Genomic DNA, 21759 nt, shown 5'->3' with positions numbered 1-21759 from the left:
GGTCAGTAAACTGTGGTGTATTCACAGAATGGAATGTTTTTCCGCAGGGAAAATGAATTACAGATCTGCACGGTAATAGGTATGTATTGTAGAAACAGCTTTGAAAGAAGCAAATTGCAGAAGAAGAAGCTTGTTAACACAGCTGACCATTTTTATAAGGCTTCAAGTATGGCAAACCAAACAATGTATTAGGGATGCAAAGAAAGGATTTTAAAAAGCTGTTTTTTAGAGGCTTATTTTACTTATTTATTTTTAAAAGTTTATTAAGAGGGGGGAGGGGGAGGGCCAGAGAGAGAGAGAGAGGGAGAGAGAGAATTCCAAGCAGGTTAGGCAGAGTCAGCCCCCAAGCAGGGCTCAATCTCACCAACGGGGAGATTATGACCTGAGCCAAAGTCAAGAGTCCAAGGCTTAACCGACTCAGCCACCCAGGTGCCCCTAAAAAGCCATTTTAAAAAGCAAGGGTATAGGGGCACCCGGGTGGCTCAGTCGGTGAAGTGTGCGACTTCGGCTCAGGTCATGATCTCACGGCTTGTGGGTTCAAGCCCGGAGTCGGGCTCTGTGCTGACAGCTCAGAGCCTGGAGCCTGCTTCGGATTCTGTGTTTCCCCTCTCTCTCTGCCTCTCCCTCGCTCGCGCTCTCTCTCTCGGAAATAAATAAACATTAAAAGATTCAAAAAAAAAAAAAAAAAGAAAGAAAAAAAAGCAAGGGCATGATAGACACAATAGTGAGCAGAGGATACCTCTGGCGGAGGGTGGCAGGGAAATGAGATAAGGGAGGAACACACAGGACCTAGCCTCTGTGTGCTAGGCGTGTTCCCCTTCTTAAGTAGGCAGGTGTATTCACGGGGAGTGATTTTATTATCACGTTTTCACAATTACGTGCATTCCATACGTTTTGTGTATATTACATATTATATGTAATTAATTACAAAATATATAATTTAAGTCATGCAAATAATTTAAAAACCTTGGATCCCTCAAGATCTTAACTCCTGAGCGTGCCTCCCCCAGGCCCTCCTAATCTGGCCTCAATGCATTTGTCGCTCCTTAACGTCTGGCTTCTGCAGCGAGGTCGGATGGCACACCCCCGCCTCCGTGCCTACTGGCCCGCGTGGCCTTCCGCCCCACGGATGACCTCCGCCGCCGCCCTCCCCCGCCTTTCCCGGGCCTCCAAGCGCCCCCGTTCGCGCCCTCTCTGTTCCCTCGGCGGTGCGCGCGGCGCCCCGCGCGCCCCCGCCGTTGGCCGCGCGCCCCGCGTTCCGGGATTCGCGCCCCTCCGTCCGCGGCTCCGCCGACCTGGGGCAGAGCCGCCTGGGCCGCGCCGGCGCCGAGCCGCAGCCGCGGGATGGGCCTGAGCCCGGCCGCCCCCGGGAAGAGCAGGCTCCGCCTCTCCCGCTCCCCCGGGCCCCGCCCCAAACCCGCGTCCGGAGCCGCAAGTACGCGGCCCAGCCGTGACCCCGTCGGCCCGGGCGCCGCCGCTGCAACCGGGCCCCTCCCCACCGAGCCGCCGCGCTCCGGCCTGGAGGCCCTACTGGGAGGTTCTCGGACCCCCGCCCCGAGAAGTCACCAGAGTTGTCTTCCAGGCCCCTTCTCGTAGCTACGTGTTGATGGCGCGAAATGCCGGTTAACCGGAACGAGTGCACGCTCGGGAGGGAGCGTTTGATGTTCATTTCATCAGAGCGAGCCCTGCGACTCTGTTTGGGGCCGGAAGGGCTAGCGGGGTGGCAGTCCCGGGCAGGCGGAGTTGAGAACGGCTCTAGGGTTCTAGCTCCTCAGAAGCTTCTGCTGCCGGGTTTAGTCCCGGGATTTCTGGGCTCTCCCTCCACCTTCTTCCCCATTCTATCCCGGAGAGTTCCAAAGTCTTTCCTAACCGGAGGAGCCGAGACCTCTCCAGCACCTAGTCCCACAGCCCCCTTCGTTTACCCCCCATATTGACTGAGGGCTGACCAGGCCAGGCTGGAGCTCGGAGCCACCTTCACAGAGATGTCCGAGATGCTGCCTCCAACTCTCCCTTCACAGATTTCACTGTCTGTAGGAGGCAGTTGTGGTTTAAATAGCATCTTCCCTCCCCTCTCCCCCTTAGAAATAGCCTCTCAAGCGTTGGTCCAGCTCTCTCCCAAGCACCTGCAGCAGGGAACCTCAGAACTGGACAGAAGCGTCCAGGAGGGGTAAGAGTCACCCTACGGAGGGACTGGCTTTTAGGGTGGGGGGAGCCTTTTGAAGAACCGACTTTGACGGCAGCTCTTATAATTCCGGAGGTGGTTTTCAGAGGCACCAGCCTACCATTAACCAGTAAACGGAAGGCTCGTGTGCGCCTGATAATAACCAGATTGTGACCAGGGCTTGGGGCCACTGACAGGACCTGCCTTGCGGCAGTTCTAGCCACAGTGTCTTGCCCAGAGCCCTGAGGACAGAATCGCTTTAGAAGAACGCTTACAATGTGGCCAGTTGGTCTCACTAATGAATGATGAGATCTTCTTGCAAATTTCCTTAATTCACTTTAATTGAAAACACGGTTTGCTTCTTTTGAAGATTTTAAGGGTCTAAAAGTTCCCCAAAGAGCTATGTTGAAAAGGAGGGGTTCTGTCCACTCCCATACACTATACTTTGGAGAAGGGGTGAAGCATAGGGAAAGGTCAAGAAAATGCCATTTTTTTGGTTGGTGATGTACCAGACGTGTACATATGGTCTCTCATTTAACTCTCTTGGGAATTCTGAGAAAAATACTTTCATCTCTGTTTTATAGATAATCAAACTGATGTTCAGACAGATTTATTTACTAGCTCAAGGTTGGACAGCAACTATCAGAGCCGGGATTCAAACCCACGTCTTTTTTTTTTTTTAAGATTTTATTTTTGGGGGGGGGCACCTGGGTAGTTCAGTTGGTTGAGTGTCCCAACTTTGGCTCAGGTCATGATCTCACTGTTCGTGAGTTCGAGCTCCCTATCAGGCTTTGTGCTGACAGCTCAGAGCCTGCTTCAGATTCTGTCTCCTTCTCTCTCTGCCCCTCCCCCATTCACACTCTGTCTCCAAAATAAACACTAAAAATTTTTTGTAAAGATTTTATTTTATTTTTATTTAAAACATTTTTTAAGTTTATTTATTTTTTTGACAGAGACAGAGACAGCATGAGTGGGGGAGGAGCAGAGGGGCAGGGTGGGGGGCGGAGAGAGAATCCCAAACAGGCTCCATACTGTCAGCACATAGCCGGATGCAGGGCTTGAACTCACGAGATCATGAGATCATGACCTGAGCTGAAACCGGGAGTTGAATGCTCAACTGACTGAGCCATCCAGGCTCCTCAAATTTTTTTTTTTTTTTTTGAAGTAATCTCCAAACCCAATGTAGGGATTGAACTCACAACCCTGAGGTTAGGAGTCACATGCTCCTAAGGCTCTACCGACTGAGCCAGCCATGTGTCTTTTTGACCCCAATATATTTCACCACACTATCCCAAAGCCTATTCCTGCCGTTGGTTTCAGCCCTCTCCTGCAACATTTTGTTTAAGGGACAAAATCTACTGATTTCTTTCATGACACTTGCAGTTACACTGTTGTGGCCTAATGAGATTTCTCAGAAATATGGAGCAAGTTGTTGGAAGAGACAGCTCAAGAGTTCAAGGGGCTTGCCTCTCACAGCTGGACCAGAAGAGAGAAGGGAGGGAGCAGGGTTCTACTGCATTTCACTAGAAGCCATTATGTACTATTACCAGTTTTTTAAAGCTATGTGCAAGTGTCCCTTTGATAAGTAAGAAAGATTATCCGCAATTTAAAAAAAAATCCTGAGAGCTACTCATTGCTATCATTAGCATTTTAAACAATCGTCTGAAAAGCAGTAAATGGCAGTGATTTTGTACGACAGCTAAATGCGTGATCGCAGAAACAAGCCTTGGGGAAAATGTTTCCTAGAATCTGAAAATTGAAAGGTATCTTAAAATCCCACATCTGAAGTGATGCAGAATTTCCAGTATTTGTGAAATAGTGTGATTTGTTAACTACGTGATCCCAACATTCATTTAGGGAGGAGCCCGGAGTTAACTTGGAGACCACACCCAACCAGAAAAGAGCAGAGTCACATTCAACCCCGAAGCCTGAGAGTGAAAGCAAGTTAGCAAAGCAAGCCGCCAAGGTGGGCATCACAAGAATTTTTAGCGCGTATCTTTAACGTGCCTGTGGCTTCTCTGCAGACTGTTTTACTTTATTTAGACCGTGTGGCAGGTTGAACTGCCTAGCGACTTGGGATGTTGGATATGCCTTCAAAAATTCTTTAAACACAGCTTTGTTGAACTCTTCATTGAACTTTATTGAGGTATAAATGACATGCAATAAATTGCACATATTTAGAATATATAGAGTTGGATGTGTTGTGACATATGGGTGCACCCACGAGACCATCACCGTAATCAAGATAATGAACATCTCCATAACTTACGAAACTTTGTTTCCCTTTGTAAATCCCCCCCCCCTTCTCACCTGCATCCCCAGGAATCACCTGATCTGCTTTATGTCACTGTATATTAATTTGCATTTTCTAGACATTTATGTAAGGAAATCATATCGTACATGCCCTTTTTGTCCATCTCCTTTCACATGATTTCATGTAATTATTTAAAGTTGTATCCAGGGGCCCCTGGGTGGTTCAGTCAGTTAAGTGTCTGACTTTGGCTCACGTCATGATCTCGTGGCTGGTGAGTTCGAGCCCCGCGTCGGGCTTTGTGCCGACAACTCTTCAGATTCTGTCTCTGTCTCTCTCTGCCCCTTCCCCCGCTCACTCACTGTCTCTCTCTCAAATATAAATAGACATTAAAAACAATTAAGTTGTATCCATGTTGTTGGGTGTAATTAATAGTTGATTCCTTTTTACTACTGAGTAGTATTCCATTTTTTTTTTCATTCACCTCTTGATGGGCATTTGAGCTGTTCCCAGTCTCTGGCTCTTACAAATAAAGCTTCTGTGGACATTTGTGCACAAGTCATTGTACAGACATATGCTGTCTTTTCTCTTGGGTGAATATGTAGGAATGAAATGGCTAGATCGTACGGTAGATGTATGTTTAACCCACTGTTTTCCAAACTGATTGTGCCATTTTACATCCCCACCAGAAGTGTGTGAATGTTCAAGTTCCTCCGTGTCCTCGTCAGCATTTGGTATAGTTAGTGTCTTATGTTAGCTATCCTAATAAGTATGTAGGGATCTCATTGTGGTTTTAATTTGTATTTCCCTAGTGACTAATGATATTGCACATCTTTTCATGTGTTTATTTGCCATTCACATATATCCTATTTGGTGAAGTGTCCAAATCTTTTGCCCATTGTTTGCCTTGGGTTTGTGTGTTTGGGAGTTCTTCAGAAATTCTGTGTGCAAGCCCTTCATCAGATACGTGCTTTGCAGTATTCTCTCTCGAGCAGGGGAGTGGGGCAGAGGGAGAAAGAGAGAATATCAGGGCCTGATCCCACCACTCCAGGATTACAACCTGAGCTGAAATCAAGAGTTGGACACTTAGCCGACTGAGCTACTCAGCTACCCCTAGATATTTTAAAGTTTTAGTTTTTTTTTTTTTTTTTACATTTACATTTACATCTTTGATACATATTGAGCTATATGGTGTGAGGTACAGATTGAAGTTTTGTTTTGTTTTGTTTTCCTTATGAATATCCCGTTGTGTTGGCACCATTTGTTGAAAAGACCATTCTTTCTCCATTGAGTTGTCTTTGTACCTGCGTAAAACCCAGTTATCTATGTACTGTAAGTCTCCTCCGGAGCTCTCTGTTTTGTTCTGTTGATCCTACTTGTCTATTGTGGGGCTAGTACCATACTATCTTGATTACTATAGCTTTATAATAATTCCTAAAATCAAGTAATGTTAGTCCTCCAACTACAGAGGACTCTACAGAAAGCCTTCCGGGATTTTGATGGGAATCACATCAAACCTTTACGAGAATTGATGTCTTAACAATATTGAGTCTCCTGTCCCATGAGCAAGATGTGCTATTTATTTCTGTCATTTCCCTCAGCAATGGTTTATAAATTTCAGCATACAGATCTAGCACCTCTTTTGAAAGATTTTCAGATCTTTGGTCAGTATTTAATATTTTTTGATACCCCTGAAATAGCTTAAAATTTTTTTTCAGATTTCAATTTTGAAAATTTAAACCGAAAAAAATGTTAATTTCTGACCGTTTGTTGCTAGTAATTGGAAATACTTTTTAAGTTTATTCATTTTGAGACTGCACGCGTGTGAGAGAGAACGTGAGCAGGGGAGGGGCAGAGAGAGAGGGAGAGAGAGAATCCCCAGCAGGCTCCATGCTGACAGCATGGAGCCCAGGATGGGGCTCGATCCTATGAACCATGAGATCATGACCTGAGCAGAAATCAAGAGTCAGACGCTTACCCAACCGAGCCCCCTACAATTGACTTTTGTAGATTTACCTTCAACCTTACTTACTTGCTTTAGTGTCCTTTGGGGGGTAGATTCCAATAGACCTTTTACATAGGTGATCACATCATCAGCAAATAAAGACGGTTTGGCATTTTCTTTTCTAATCTGGATGCCTTTATTTATTTTTTGTCTTCAATTGCACTAGCTGGGAATTTCAGTACAATGCTTAATAGCAGGGTGCCAGCAGATGTTTGTCTCATTCTTCAACTTAAAGGGAAAACATCCAGTCTTTACCATTTAACATGATGTAAGCTGTAGGTTTTTCATAGAGCCATTTTATCAGATCTTTTTATCCCTTTTTAAATTTGTTGAGAGCTTTTTTTTTTTTTTAAATCAGGAATAGACATTGAACTTTAACAAGTGCTTTTTCTGTACCTATTGAGATCACAGTTTTCCTTTTTTAGTTTGAATTACACTGAGTGGTGCTCAAATGTTCTAACAACCCTGAAATACTGGGTTGGGGGGGGAACCCACACGTGGCCATGATGTATCCGTTTTATACATTGTTTGATTCGATTTGTAGAATTTGGCTTAGAATTTTTGTATTTATATTCATAAAGGACATTGATCTGTGATTTTATTTTCTTGTAATTGTCTGGTTCTGTATTAGGGTAATGCTCGCCTTATGGACTGAGTTTGGAAGTATTCTCACTTCACAATATTCTGTGTAGGATTCATATCATTTCTTCCTTTCATGGTTGGTAGAATTTACCAGTGAAGTCATTTGGGCTTAGAGTTTTCTTTGCGGGAAGAATTTTAATTACAAGGCTACAAGAATTTTAACTACAAACCCTTGGTAGATATGGGGTGGTCACATGATCTGTTTCTTCATGAGTGAGCTTTAATGGCTTGTGTCTTCAAAGAATCTCTGCCGTTCTTATAATTTGTCAAATTTATGGGCATGAAGTTGTTTGTAATATTCCCTTACTGCCCATTTACTATCTGCAGAATGTGTAATAATGTCATCTCTCTCATCCCTGATATTGGTAACTTTTGTCTTTTTATTTTTCTAATCAGTTTGGTTAGAGTTTTATCAATTTTATTGGTTTTCTCGAAGACCTCGCTTATGATTTCATTGATTTTCTTTTATTGTTTTCTATTTTCTGTATCTCTGCTGCTGCCCCATTTGTTATCATTTCCTTTCTTCGGTGTTATTTCACAATTCTTATTTATTTATTTGTTTATTTTTTTGAGAAAGAGAGAGAGAGAGAGAGAGAGAGAGAGAGAGTGTGTGTGTGTGTGTGTGTGTGTGTGTGTGTGAGAGTAGGGGAGCGGTAGAGGGAGAGAGAGAGAATCTTAAGCAGGTTCCATGCCCAGTGCAGAGCCTGACATGGGGTTCAAACTCTTGACCATGAGGTCATGACCTGGGTTGAAATCAGGAGTCGGTGGCTTAACTAACTGAGCCACCCAGGCACCCCTCACATTTCTTTGTTAATGTCTTAAGGTGGAAGTGGAGGTCATTGATTTCAGACCTTTCTTCCTTTCTATTATAGGCATTTATGACTATAAACTTCCCCGTTTAACACACTTCATATGGTTTGAATCCATTTGAAATTTATTGAGACTTAAAAAAAAATAAAAATAAAAAATAAAAAAAATAAAAAATAAAAAAAAAGAAATTTATTGAGACTTGCTTTATGGCCCGAAATATGGTCCATGTTGGTAAATGTTCTGTTAGCTCTTGAGAAGACTGTGTATTTTGCTATTATTGGTTGGGGTATGCTATAAATATCAGTTAGGTCAAGTTGGTTCATAGTGTTATTCAGGTCTTACGTTGATATTTTTCTATTAATTACATAGAGGAGTATGAAATTTCTGAATATGATTATGGATCTGTTTCTTTCTCCTTACAGTTTTATCAGTTCATTCTTGATGAATCATGGGGCCCGTTATTAGACATGTAGACAGTTAGGGTTATTATTTATTCTTGATAAACTGATTCCCTTATTATGAAATTACTTTCTTTATCACTAGTAATATTCTTTGCTTTGAAATCTACTTTGTCTGATAGTATAGCCACTCTAGCTTCCTTTCTTTTTTTTATTTATGTTTATTTTTATTATTTATTTATTTTTTTATGTTTTTATTTATTTCTGAGAGAGAGAGAGAGAGAGAGAGACTGAGCACGAGTGGGGGAGGAGCAGAGAGAGACGGAGACACAGAATTCGAAGCAGGCTCCAGGCTCTGAGCTGACAGCCTAGAGCCCGATGCGGGGCTCGAACCCAAGAACCGTGAGATCATGACCTGAGCCAAAGTCGGACTCTCAACCAACTGAGCCACCCAGGCGCCCCAGTGTAACTTCCTTTCAATTAGTGCTAGCATGGCATAAAATTTTCTTGCCTTTGCTTGTAACCTATTTATTTATATTTCAAATATGTTTCTTGTACGCAGCATGGAGTTGCGTTTTGCTTTTTAATCCAATCTAACAGTCTCTACCTTGTTTTTTTTTGATGTTTATTTATTTTTGAGAAAGAGAACACGAGCAGGGGAGGGGCAGAGAGAGAGGGGGACCAAGGATCTGAAGCGGCTCTGCACTGACAGCAAAGAACCCGATGTGGGGCTAGAACTCACAAACCCTGAGATTATGACCTGAGCCAAAGTCGGACGCTTAACTGACTGAGCCACCCAGGTGCCCCAAACTTTACCCTTTTAAAGTGTATAATTATAATGCACAGGTTTTTACTACATTCAGAGTTGTGTAGCCATTGTCACTAAAAAATCTTAGAACTTTTTCAATACTCTCAAAAACCTCTCTGCCCGTTACCAGTCACTTCCCAGTTTCCCCCTGTCCTAGTACCTGGGAACCCTACTTTTTGTCTCTATGGATTGACCTATTCTGAAATTCATATGTGGTTTTTTGTGTCTGGCTTCTTTGACTTAACATAACGTTTATGAGGTTTGTCCATGTTGTAACATGTAGCGGCCCTTCTTTCATGTTTATTGGTGAATAATATTCCATTGTTTGTATAGACCACGTTTTGTTTAGCCATTCATCAGTTGATGGACATTTAGGTTGTTTCCATCTTTTGGCCATTGTGAATATCGCTGCTACGAACATTCATGTACAAGTGTGGACATAGGTTTTCAATTCTCTTTGATGTAAGTTACCTTTTATTTTAAATTACAGTTTTTTTTTTAACGTTTATTTATTTTTGAAGGAGAGAGAGAGAGAGACAGAGTGCAAGGGGGGGAGGGGCATAGAGAGAGGGTGACACAGACTCAGAAACAGTCTCCAGGCTCTGAGCTGTCAGCACAGAGTCCGATGGGGGGCTCGAACCCACAAACTGCGAGATCATGACCTGAGTCAAAGTCGGATGCTCAACCGACTGAGCCACCCGGGCGCCCCCAGTCAGTTGCCTTTGAAAAGAACTGAAGTTATAAGAAAAAAATGAAGAGATTGGACCCAGTGTTTTTGAAGGTATCTTCTAGAGGTGGTTTTAGTGTGATATGATTCTAGGTGCTGAGAGTTGGCTGCAGAAGTTGACTATCCCAGTTACTGTGGGTTCATTAAGACCCTCTGCATTGTACTCGCTTAAAGGAGGTGAGGCTTTTGACCTCTTTAGTCAAATAATGATCCTGACAGTCAAAGGTTTTTATTTCTCATTATGTGATAGAAGAGGATAAGGCCAATTGATTCTATGAAAGAAGAGGAAAGTGCCAATCGAGTTGGTCTTAGTTATATTGTTCAGGAATGTAGCATTGTCGATGATTAGAACATTATTACCAGGCCAATGAATGATCAAGTCCAGCCACCAATAAGAATTTCCGTTTCTGGGGCGCCTGGGTGGCTCAGTCAGTTAAGCGGCCGACTTCGGCTCAGGTCACGATCTCGTGGTCCGTGAGTTCGAGCCCCGCGTTGGGCTCTGTGCTGACAGCTCGGAGCCTGGAGCCTGTTTCGGATTCTGTGTCTCCCTCTCTCTGACCCTCCCCCGTTCATGCTCTGTCTCTCTCTGTCTCAAAAATAAATAAATGTTAAAAAAAAAAAATTTATAAAAAAAAAAAAAAAGAATTTCCGTTTCTCCTTGAGGGGTATTTTGACAAGACACTATGCCAACTTCCAGAATGTTTCAAGACCATCTTGTTCAAATGGTACTCTAAGGACTGACTTAGCTTAACAGAGAGCAGAGCAAGTGGGTAGCAGTCATAAATGTTCACGAAGCCCCCATATTGCACAATATATAACAAGGTTGATATTTTTGTAAGTGTTTTCAGTTTAGTACTTTACCAAGTCAGACTCTTTAGCAAGCTTTATGATGCGGGAAGTTGCTGTTGCCCTTCTAGCTGCGGGGAGGACATCACCTTCGACATTTTAGAAGATTGTTTTTATTTTTATTATTTATTTATGTATTTATTTAATTATTTATTTTTTAAAAAATGTTTTATTTATTTTTGAGACAGAGAGAGACAGAGCATGAGCAGGGGAGGGGCAGAGAGAGAGGGAGACACAGAATTGGAAGCAGGCTCCAGGCTCTGAGCTGTCAGCACGGAGACCGACGCGGGGCTTGAACTCATGAACTGTGAGATCACGACTGAGCCGAAGCCAGACGCCCAACCGACTGAGCCACCCAGGCGCCCCTAGAAGATTGCTTTTAAACAATCTTGCATTTTTAAGGGTAGGCTCTGGAATCTCATTTGATAACACTATAAGCAAAAAGCAGGTCTGTAGGGCTCAATGTTACTGGCAAAAATGTAGTAAGAGATGAATAGGATTTTACTTAATAGCAGTGAAATAAGGACTATCGAAGTTTCCTTGGCTACATTTAAAAAAAAATTTTTTTTTTTAACGTTTATTTATTTTTGAGACAGAGAGACAGAGCATGATCGGGGGAGGGTCAGAGAGAGAGGGAGACACAGAATCTGAAACAGGCTCCAGGCTCCGAGCTGTCAGCACAGAGCCCGACGCGGGGCTCGAACTCACGGACTGTGAGATCATGACCTGAGCCGAAGTCAGACGCTTAACTGACTAAGCCACCCAGGCCCCCCCCCTTTTTTTTATTTAGCAGAGATCTGGAAGGATCCTTGCCCTCAAGGCCCTCACAGACTGTGTGGGGAAACAGGAAGTAGATAGGACTTACATTACAATGTGATAAGCAACATTATCATGGGTCCTTGCAGGAGACCTTGTATATCATTGATACATGGTTTCATTCACTTCCCCCGTTTTAGAGAGTCCGGCTCTGGGTTTTATTTCTGAGATGTTGTCGGGGTCAGGGTCAGAGCCTAAAGTGGAATTCCTAATATTTGTGTCTTGAGGATTTTCTTACACCACTGGCTTTCCACATCCACTCTAATACCTGGTCAGGGGTTGACCTGAGAGTCCATGCATTCTAGAAAAGGTCCCAAGGCTTCACCTTTTTACTCCTAGGAGTTCAAATTCTTGCTCTTACCTTGTGATTTTGCTCTTGCCAACCTGCCACAGGCTGCAGGCAGGAACAAACCCTCGACCCACTTCCCTACCACGTCTGTCAGATTGATAAAACTTTCAGAAACATTATCCCGGGGCCTTACAAAATACCGGTTTTTCTCAGCAGGTGACTAATTCTGGGAGGAGGGTCAGAGCTGGGTTGCCAGTCTCTGCAAAGGGAATAAAAGGCAGATGGATGGAACTTTTTGAAGTAACATCTGACTCCAAAGGGAGAAAGAGGGCACAGAGACCCTAATGTGGAATTGGAGATTGGAACATCACTTGGGTCTGGAGGTTTGTCCTGGAGGCTATAGACGGTTCTATGAGGTCCATGAAATGCTGGGGAGGATAAAGTACAGGGAAAAGGAAGGACAAGACTTTGGAAAAGCCTCCAATGTAGCTATAACACTGGCTGCGATTAGAGTCACCTGGGGAGCGCTTAAAACTCTAGTCCCCAGGCCATACTCCAGATCAGTCTTACTTTTTATTTTTTTAATGTTTATTTATTTTTGAGAGAGAGAGAGAGAGTGTGTGTGTGTACGTGGGGAAGGAGCAGACAGAGAGGGAGACACAGAATCCGAAGCAGGCTCCAGGCTCTGAGCTGTCAGCAGAGAGCCCGATGCGGGGCTTGAACCCACGAACCATGAGATCATGACCTGAGCCGAAGCCGGACGCTTAACCGACTGAGCCACCCAGGCGCCCCAGAGTCTTAAGTTTTAAAAGTTCCCCAGGTCATTTTCATGTGCAACCAAGGTGGAGACCCAAAGCTCAATAAAATCAATTTAGTGATTTCTTAGAGAAAATCTAGCAAGGGAGTGGTAATTCTTGTTGACTACTGAGTCTGTTGTGAATCACATTCAAGTTTTTACCTTACTACCCCTATCCAGTGATAATACTGCAGGTGAAGAGTGTTAAGGAACAAAAGAAAACTCCTGAAAATTCTAAAATCCCCTCCTCTTCCCCAAAGAAAAGAACCACTGACTAATACCTCTTGTGAATATAGATGTCAAAATCCTCAACAGAATACCAGCAGACTGAATTCGTCAACACAGAAAGAGGATATACACCGTAACTGAGATTTATCCCAGGTGTGCAAGTTGGGTATAACACCCTCAAATAAATTGTCATACACCATATTAATGAAGGACAGAAATAATGTGATCTTATCCTTGTACCCAGAAAAGGCAGTTAGCAAAATCAAGGTGAATGACGGGCTGATGGACCCAGGGTTGCCTGGGGCTGGGGTTAGGAGATGGGAAGGTCTACACAGGCATGAGAAATCTCTTCGGATGTTTAGGACAATCCACGTTCTCACTTGGATGGTGGTGATGGTTAAGCAAACTTTGTGAATTTGTAACTTGGAAAAGAAACAGGTGAACCCCCTCCCACCCCCCTTTTACTTCCAGGAGGTTTGGCCCAGGCGAATGGCTGTCCTTCGCCAGGGAAATAGAGCTGGGAACTGGGAGGTGAGCTATAGCCTTGAGGAAGTTAGGCTATGTGGGCAAATTGTTGCAAAGTTGGCGTAAGTGACAAGCCACTGTAAAGTTGATGGCTCGGTGGGGTGGTTTGATTGTCTAAACTGGCTCTGACCTTCCTTTCTGGGGGAGGAATCAGGGAACAGACCTTCTTCCCAGGACGTACAGGGATAGTTTGGGAGGGACGCACATTACAGAAGGAGGGATATGGGATAGGAAGGATATGAGAGTTTCTTTCTTTTTCTTTCTGTTTCTTTCCTTCCTTCCTTCCTTCCTTCCTTTCTTTTTCTTTTTCTGCGTCCAGTCAAGAGATGGAAACACACAGTAGGTTAAACAGGGGGAGATTTACTATAAAGAATTATTAAACTACGTAAGAGTAACTACAGGATATGAAGAAACTTGGGCGCCTGGGTGGCTCAGTCGGTTAAGCATCTGACTTCGGCTCAGGTCACGATCTCATGGTTGGTGAGTCAGAGCCCTCCATCAGGCTCTCTGCTATCAGCATGGAGCCTGCTTTGGATTTCCCCCCCCTCCCCTCCCCCACTCGTTCTCTCTCTTTCTTTCTCTCTCAAAAATAAATAGACATTAAAAAAAAAAGATATGAAGAAACTCAGTATGGTCTCCCAGGGCTGAGGGAGAAAACTCAAGGAAGGACAGACTTGGAAGGGATTGAGACTCGGTTAGGGAGGTGAGCAGAGAAGTTTGGTTTGGCCAGGCTGGGACGGCACCGTGACTGCTGGGCAAATGCAACCCTTTGGAGTGTGTGTGGGGAGCTGGCATGCAGAGGAGGGGAGGACCCTTTGGACCACAGGTGGTCCACGTGGTGACCTGTAGAGGAAATCGGGACATCAGCAGGTGCAGGAAGTGTCTGGGCACTGATGTCTCCATCAAAAGGGCCCCAGAAGGGTTATTGCCAGGCCAAGGCTGCAAGGTGATGGGGTCGGAGGGATCCGGCTCAGGCAGAGCTCCACTAGAAGTCCTCACACCCACACTACTGACCATCACCCTCCTCACCACCACCCCCACCCCCGCCCCTGCAGGAGAACCCCTTCCACAGTGCTCATTTTCAGGGAGAAAAGCTGAAAAGAGTTCCAGCACGTATCGCAGAACTCATCTGGAGGGTGCTTTTGGAACCAAGGGGCAATACATTGATAGCTGGCACAGTTAGCCTCTGTGGCTTTCATAACGAGGGTGACAGCAGGAGGGGGGTGGGTCCTTTGGTCCCGTGTGTGGAGAGAGCTTCTTGCCGCCGGGATTTCTGTAAAGCGATGGAATCCGGTGGCTTTAGGCTGAGCGGTAGCTGCTCTCCAAACCGGGTCCTTGGGCACGTGCAGTTTCTTTCTTCGATCTTATTTCTTCCGTCACAGAGCAAACCAAGACCCAGACCTGGAGACCTGATTGAGATTTTTCGCATCGGCTATGAGCACTGGGCCATCTACGTGGAAGACGACTGTGTGGTCCATCTGGCTCCCCCGAGTAAGAGTGGATACTCTACTGAAATGTTGATACTGATATTGAAGTTAGCGGAGTGAAGAGAGATACAGTTAGTTATCATGTTCCTCAGCTGCTGCCTTTCATTAGCCGTAGAATTCTCGAAGCATTACCGGGCCTTAATTGAACTGGGTGATGGAGCCTGATCTCTTGTCTACCAAAATCCACTGAGTGTCCAGCCCTAAGGGAGATGGAAAGTCAGAAAGTGTCCCCCTGTTCCCTGAACCTCAGTCCCCCTTCCTCATATTTCTGAGGGTTCCCCGGGAGGAGTGCAGATGCTTACAGGTTCCGATCGTCCCCAAATGCTGGTTCCGGCTCCCTGATCGCTTGGGCCCCTCCGCCTGCCCTTGTCTCCCTGCGCTTTCCACCTGTCCGGGGCTTCTGGGCCTCATTGTGGACCCAGCTGTTCTTTCATTTGTCAACATTGCCTCCCACAAAGGCTGAGATGAAACTGGCAGCTGATTAAAACTTGAGTGGAGACGTGTTGGGAGGAAGCAGGGAAATTGACAGAATAGAACAGAACAGGAAACTGACTCAGTTAACTGGTCGCCTGGGGCGAAGGGCCCTGGAGGAGCTGGAGAATATGCATACTCTTTGATGCCTTTGGAATTTTGCATCCTGTGCAAGGACTGCCCGTTCAGGATGGAATTACAGAAGGGCACTGGGACGGCTCACGGCTCTCACTGCCTGGGGCTCCGTCCTCCTCCTTGGGCCCAGCCTCTCATCTGCTGGGACCTTCCAGCAGGGCAGAGCCCCTCTCCCATGCCCCGCCTACACCCGGACAAGGTAAAAAATGCTCCCCGTTACAGTTTCCTCCACCTCTGCTTCCCAGACTGAGTCCGGGAGCCTCCGTCTTGTATAACCAGAGAGGTCGCTAACAGTCACGTCCCCACCCTCCCTGTCAGATCTTCCTCTGAAAATGAATTCTGCTCCTCAGAGCTGAATTCCCTGCTGCCAGCTCTTGTAAAATCAACAGAGAGTCTTCTAATACGGAAGGACAGAACAAGGGACACTTCTTGTTCTCAGACAACTTTCAGAGGAGGAGGGTACCCACCTTGGCCTATACATATGGGCTCGGCAGAAACACAGTCTTGGTTTTAGATTGCGACCGTCCTGGTTCTGGGCAGGTGCTTGACCCTCTCTGAGCATCTGTGTCCTCTAAGGACTGAATATGATAACATAACCCCTTTCAAATGTTTCTCTTTTCGAATCCGTGGAATGCTGTCTCCAAATCCCAGTGTTTGAGTGGAGACAAAGGCATCGTGGTTCTGGCTGGAAGCTAAGTGGGGGAGCAGCGAGAGGCCTGTCTGCTTGGGCTCCCCTGTGCCCAGCGGTGGCTGCAGAGGGAGGCAGGTCACGGAGCCCCACACCCGGGAGCTGACACTTACCTGTAAGGGTGCTTAGCGCACGTTTGCAAAGATGCTGAAGTCTAGTTAGGAAAGCCAGACTCAAAACTCTTAGGACTCTGTCAGGTCAGTGCAACACAGGATGGAGTCCGGGGCTGTGACATAAGGTTCTTCTGGAGTTTTATAAGAGAGAGAGATTGCTGCGGGGGTTGACCGTGGGGAGTGCGGTGCAGGGTAAAAGTCTTCATGGGCAAGATGGTCCCGGGCAACTCCTTTCATCTGACTCCCATCCTCTTCCGTGCCTTTTGATTTTTGTTTAAGCGTATTTCTTTATTTTGAGAGACAGAACATGAGTGAGGGAGGGGCAGAAAGAGAGAGAGAGAGAGAGAGAGAGAGAGAGAGAGAGAGAATCCCAAGCAGGCTCTGCACTGATCAGTACAGAGCCCCAGGCGGGGCTCGAACTCACGAACTGTAAGATCCAAGAGTCGGATGCTTAACCGACTGAGCCACCCAGGCGCCCCCTGCCATGCTTTTTATAGATGGTGAAGCCGAGGCCTCGGAGGGAAGCAGCTTGACCAACATCTTGGCCGGAGCCAGTGCTCTGCACACCCCCGCCCCCGCCCAGCTGACCCTTGCAGGTTTCCAGCTTGTGTTCATCTGGGTCTCTCTCTAGGTGAGGAATTTGAGGCCGGCAGTATCAGTTCCATCTTCAGCAACCGGGCCGTGGTGAAATACAGTCGCCTGGAGGACGTGCTGCACAGCTGCTCTTGGAAGATCAACAACAAGCTGGATGGGACGTACCTGCCCCTGCCCGTGGACAAGATCGTCCGGCGCACGAAGAAGATGATCAACAAGGTGGTGCAGTACAGCCTGATTGACGGGAACTGTGAGCACTTCGTCAACGACCTCAGATACGGTGTGCCCAGGAGCCAGCAGGTAGGGTGGCTTTGGCTCCGCCGGTGGCTCCTTGCCCGGCTCTCCTGGGGCCTTGTCGTCCCAGTCACTGGTCGGAACGGTGCGCGGTGGTTTCGTATTCTTTGTTGCACTACTGGGCTTCTGCTTCTACGGGGCTTTACGGTTCAGGAGGTATTTTCACCGCTAGGAACCCACGGAGGACTGTAGAGCAAGGGCCCTGGGCCGAGTCCCAGCTTGGCCGTGTGTCGTCTTGGTCAAACCATTTTTATTTCTGAGACTGTTTGTTCTTTTACAGGATGGGGATGAACCGAGGTCCATACTTTATTGTTAAAGCTGCAAACTAGCGGCGACATGTGGCCCGCAGACGTGTTTTGCCTGGATGAGTAGTAGTTTCTTTTTTTTAATTTGAATGACTTGCCAGCATTTTTTTTTGAATGTTTATTTATTTTTGAGAGAGAGGGAGAGAGAGAGAGAGTGTGTGTGTGTGAGCAGGGGAGGGGCAGAGAGAGAGAAGCAGGCTCCAGGCTCCGTGCTGTCAGCACAGAACCTGACGCGGGGCTCGAACTCACAAAATTGTGAGATCATGACCTGAGTCGAAGTCGGACGCGTAATTGACTGAGCCCCTCAGGTGCCCCAAACAGCATTTAACCACGTAGAGATTTTATATAAAAGGATCTGGATTCACAGCCTCCCTAGAACAACTAATTGATCAGGCCGTCAGGCGCGTATCCCTGCTGGCCGACACGCTGTGGGGCCAAGCGTGTCTGCCTCTTTCGACGGGGTGTGTGTGGCGGGGGTCAGGTATGCCACCTTCCGGTTTCACCCGCTTAACCTGCCTGGCCAGCCGGGGCTGTGTCTGGGTTTATGACTTCCCACCACACAGAGCGGAAGTAAATCCAACCAGGCACAGCCCACGTGTTCAAGAGCTTTGAAAACCTAAATATCTGTGACAACTTGAGCGGCCCTTGTTTATATCCGGTCCTTACTAAAACCCCCTGCGATGAGTGGAGGACGTATTTGTCATCCCCTTTTTCATAGATTAAGAAGTCAGGACTTAAAAACTAAATAAGTAAAAATAAAGATTAATTGTGAGAAGAAAAAAAAATACCAAGAATTAAAGGTAGGACGTAATTTTTCTGCTTTTTTTCCTGCGTCTTTTTATGTTCTCTCTGGCTGCGGGGCTCAAATCCCAGTCTGTCTACTATTGCTGAGCGTGAGCGGGTCACCCAGCCCCCGCCCCTGCCCCCTCTACTTTGTGCACCTTCCCCCTTTGTACTCTGTCCACTCGTGGCCCGTACACCGTTCTTGGGAGGCCTCACTCCAGGGCCGAGGGCTTGGGGATTCCGGTGTGAAGGATCGCCTGTCCCCTGAGCGTTTGTACATGAAAAGAAGACCCCCAAGGATCAGATGGATTATAGGGGGCCTTCTCTGGAGTGTGGGCCAAGCTTAGACATTAATTCACTTCGTGACTTTGCCCCAGTGAGTTTTGTCCAAGTGAGTCCCCCTCCGTGGCTCTCAGATTCCCTGTATGTGGAATGAGGGCCCCTGTGGCTGTGCCGCTCTGAGATCCTTTGCCTCTGAGCCCTACACTGGAGGCAGACCCTGAGCCGAATGGACTCCGAGGGAAGAAGGGGGCCAGGAGCCGTGGATGCCCGTGGGGGAAAGGGAGAGCATCTGCCTCGGCTGTCCATCCCGGGCCATCCTGACCTCTCTCGAATCTTTGGAAATATAGGCCAGCCAGGTCGCTTCCTCCTCTAGAAAAAGACTCCAGGCAGGCCGGTTCCTGAAGGGGAGGGGTGAGGCGTAGGGGTAGGGCGGGGCACAAGCCTCTGAGTGTCCTGTGAACCCCTCTGCTCTGCAGGTGGAACACGCCCTGATGAAAGGAGCGAAAGCTGCCGGTGTGGTTATTTCAGCTGTGGTGGACAGCATACGGCCCAAGCCTGGCCCCGCCTGAAGGTGCTGGAAATTCCTGGCAGAGGAAGAACGGCTGCCACCAGCAAGGACAATCACAGCCCCTTTCCTCCCCTTGCCTTCTCTCGCCAGAGCTCCTCCCGAGAAAATCGGGAGCTTCTGGAGGAATCTCGAGTGTATCCAATTACCCCTCCAGAAATACATCCAATATATGTGATCATAGATCCATGGATTCTCGGGGTGAGAAGAACCGAATATTTATTATGCCTCCCCTAGGCGCCAGGCACCGTGCTAGGCATCACTTCATATACTCGTTTCATTTTATTCTCTGTGGGAAGGGTCTTGCTTGTTTCTGAGGCCGACTCTGGTCTGTGATGCCTGAATACCATCTGACACATCCCGGAAACCTCGGCTCGAACATTCCCAGAAACGAAGGGCTCTTCAGAAGTTCTTTTTCTTGAGCTAACGGCCTCCGGATTTTGCATTCATGCGAATCCTGCTCTTTCTGACCCACAGAGCTGTGCAGGGGGAGGAGGATTTTAAGAGAGCTCGTGACTTGCGATTCAGGGTCCTCGGTGCCTTAATCTGAGAAAATCTTTCTTGGATTTAAAAAAAAATCATACATCAGCCTTGTTCTTCATTGTTTAACCACGCCCCCCCTTAATTTTCTTCTTTTTAAAGTTTTTATTTTTGAGAGAGATTGTGCGTGAAAGCGGGGTAGGAGCAGAGAGAGGGGGAGAGAGGCAAAGAAACTGATGCAGGGCTTGAACTTGTAAACCTTGAGATCATGACCTGGGCTGAAGGCAGACGCTTAACCGACAGAAACACCCAGGCACCCCCCACCCCCCGCACTTTCAAGTATAATCAACATCACCATTTACTTTGGCTTTTTTTCTTACAATTACCAGGAAATATGAAATTGTTATTTTCACTGATTTCAGATGAATATTTCAAATGATTTACACAGTGGACTTCTGTGTGAACGAGGGAGGGGAAGGAGTGATTTTTGTGTGTTGACCGTTGTTGGTGTGATAGATCTAAAATTATGACCAGGGGGACGCCTGGGTGGCTCAGTCGGTTGGGCGTCTGACTTCGGCTCGGGTCATGATCTCGCGGTTTGTGAGTTCGAGCCCCACGTCGGGCCCTGTGCTGACAGCTCGGAGCCTGGAGGCTGCTTTAAGTTCTGTGTCTTCCTCTCTCTCTCTGTGCCCCTCACCCACTTGTGCTCTCTGTCTCAAAAACAAATAAATGTAAAAAATAAGTAAGTAAGTAAGTAAATAAATAAATAAATAAAATTATGGCCAGGGATGGTTGGTGCCCTTTGAGAGCTGAAGCCATCCAGGAGAGCTAGAAAAGGGCTCCTGGAAAGGCTGGGAGAGCAGGACGGAACCCCCAAAGCATTTCACATAAGATCTGTCAGGATCTCCCGTGAGCCTTTCTCCTATTTGGAGAAAGTAGACCCTCAGTGAAACTCTTCCATTTTTCCCCCCTTCCATTCTGTTCTTGGCGATCCAAACTTGACCGTATCCTCCTGTTTCTTAGGTGCTGGAGTCTGGGTGTGCGTCTCTGTCTTCCACCTGCCCTGCCCGATGGCCTCCCTCTTTGCTTTGCGTGGCATTTCCAGGTGTCGGTAGAGAGAGCCTGTGCCCTCATTTCTGTGAATCGGGGATGAGCATAAAGCCATTACCTCTTATCGCTCCCATCATCTCCCCCGTACCCCCCCCAAAATCCGCTGAGCCCCCCGATACCTCTCCCTTCAGTCTCCTTACTCATTATGGTCTGGGTTGACACGTTGAAGCAGAACGCAGCCGCCAGGAATTTGTATTTTCTGGAGTATATTCCTTTTAGTCTTAAATGAATTCAGTCGTGTATTAGTGACCCTTTTGATTGAGGATGAGACTTTGAACTCCCCGCCCCTTTTTTTTTTTTAATTTTTTTTTCAACGTTTATTTATTTTTGGGACAGAGAGAGACAGAGCATGAACGGGGGAGGGGCAGAGAGAGAGGGAGACACAGAATCGGAAACAGGCTCCAGGCTCTGAGCCATCAGCCCAGAGCCCGACGCGGGGCTCGAACTCCCGGACGCGAGATCGTGACCTGGCTGAAGTCGGACGCTTAACCGACTGCGCCACCCAGGCGCCCCTCCCCGCCCCCTTTTAATCCTTACTCGAATAAACGGAATGTTGTTTGATCATCAAACAAACAACTCCCCCACACCAGGGAGTGTTTTGGTGACTCCTAAACTAAGGGCTTATCCGTCGTCGCTTACGCTGGGGACAGAAAGATGCTTCCCTGCTTTCTTTTCGTGTTTGCACCCGCTGGGGCAGAGGGCCTCTGCCTGAACCCGTGAGCAGCGGTGGGGGGAACGGCAGGCAGACGTTGAGTCGGTTGGAAGAGACCACCTGCCGGCCGGCCAGCCTCTGCGTCCCAGCTGCCTGTAAAGCCGTGGGGTCTGGAACGCCCACCCCACACCTTGCAGACGTGGGGGCAGAGTTTCTTGAAGCGCCGTTTAAAACCCCGGGGCAGTGTCTGCGGTTCTCGGGTAAACACTGAAATCTCTGCTTTGAACCCTGGGTGAGGGTTTTTACTCTCGCAGGTATAAGGCCCATCCCCCCCCTGTTCTGGGAGATCCGAAGGGAAAGCAGTGGAAATGGAAGTGTTTCTGAGATGTCAGACCCGGATCTCTCGTTTGGGTGCTTATTTTTTAGTGTGTATTCCTTTTCACTTTTGGGGGCTGGGCCGGGGGAGGGGGCGGTCAGTGGTGATCTTGGTTCACTGGG

The 21759-nt window shown here is 47.1% G+C and overlaps 1 protein-coding gene across 1 annotated transcript; it reads left to right on the top strand.

Annotated features, from left to right (window-relative positions):
- Positions 1-1344: 1344 nt before the first annotated feature.
- Positions 1345-19023, top strand: PLAAT5 (phospholipase A and acyltransferase 5). Its single transcript, XM_047070078.1, has 6 exons — positions 1345-1435; positions 2083-2167; positions 4019-4127; positions 14685-14793; positions 16828-17090; positions 18931-19023. The coding sequence occupies exons 1-6, from the start codon at positions 1345-1347 to the stop codon at positions 19021-19023; spliced, it is 750 nt and encodes a 249-aa protein (XP_046926034.1).
- The last annotated feature ends 2736 nt before the right edge of the window (positions 19024-21759 follow it).

Source organism: Lynx rufus, unplaced genomic scaffold (genome assembly GCF_022079265.1).
Source record: "Lynx rufus isolate CCGP_SWC_20201006 ecotype Redwood Valley unplaced genomic scaffold, mLynRuf1.p SCAF_9, whole genome shotgun sequence".
Lineage (NCBI taxonomy): Eukaryota > Metazoa > Chordata > Mammalia > Carnivora > Felidae > Lynx > Lynx rufus.
The sequence above is the reverse complement of the archived record's forward strand: the minus strand, read 5'-3'. Positions and strand labels throughout refer to the sequence as shown.

Coding starts and splice junctions, on each gene's coding strand:
- PLAAT5 (XM_047070078.1), top strand. CDS start 1,345: ATGGGCCTGAGCCCGGCCGCCCCCGGGAAGAGCAGGCTCCGCCTCTCC. Junction 2,168..4,018: donor GACAGAAGCGTCCAGGAGGG/GTAAGAGTCACC, acceptor ACATTCATTTAG/GGAGGAGCCCGGAGTTAACT. Junction 14,794..16,827: donor GGTCCATCTGGCTCCCCCGA/GTAAGAGTGGAT, acceptor GTCTCTCTCTAG/GTGAGGAATTTGAGGCCGGC.